At 64.2% G+C, this 226-nt stretch overlaps 1 protein-coding gene across 1 annotated transcript in view; it reads left to right on the forward strand.

Moving 5' to 3' along the window:
• The window catches only part of EMH_0083880 (uncharacterized protein), a gene marked incomplete at both ends in the record, with an annotated part of 771 nt that overhangs the window by 405 nt on the left and 140 nt on the right, over nucleotides 1–226 (forward strand). Inside the window, one exon of the mRNA XM_013500691.1 lies at nucleotides 1–224. Coding sequence (XP_013356145.1) covers nucleotides 1–224 — 224 coding nt within the window. The remainder of the gene's footprint in view (nucleotides 225–226) is intronic.

Raw genomic sequence — 226 nt, forward strand, 5'->3', positions numbered from 1 at the left:
GCAGCAGCAGCAGCAGCAACAGCAGCAGCAGCAGCAGCAGGGGAGGCGGACCCCTCTTCTGCTGCAGCAGTTTCTGAGGAGGACCCCGAGGAAGCAGCAGCAGCAGCAGCTGCTGCTGCTGCTGCTGTTGAAGCGCGTAAGACACGAGAGGTGTTAGAGGCGCTGCCGCTGCTGCAGACACTGGAGGGTTTGCTGCAGCGCCACATGCAGCAGCTGGAGCGGCACC

The sequence above is a fragment of the Eimeria mitis genome, genomic scaffold (assembly GCF_000499745.2).
Source record: "Eimeria mitis Houghton genomic scaffold, Emh_scaff5740, whole genome shotgun sequence".
Classification (NCBI taxonomy): domain Eukaryota; phylum Apicomplexa; class Conoidasida; order Eucoccidiorida; family Eimeriidae; genus Eimeria; species Eimeria mitis.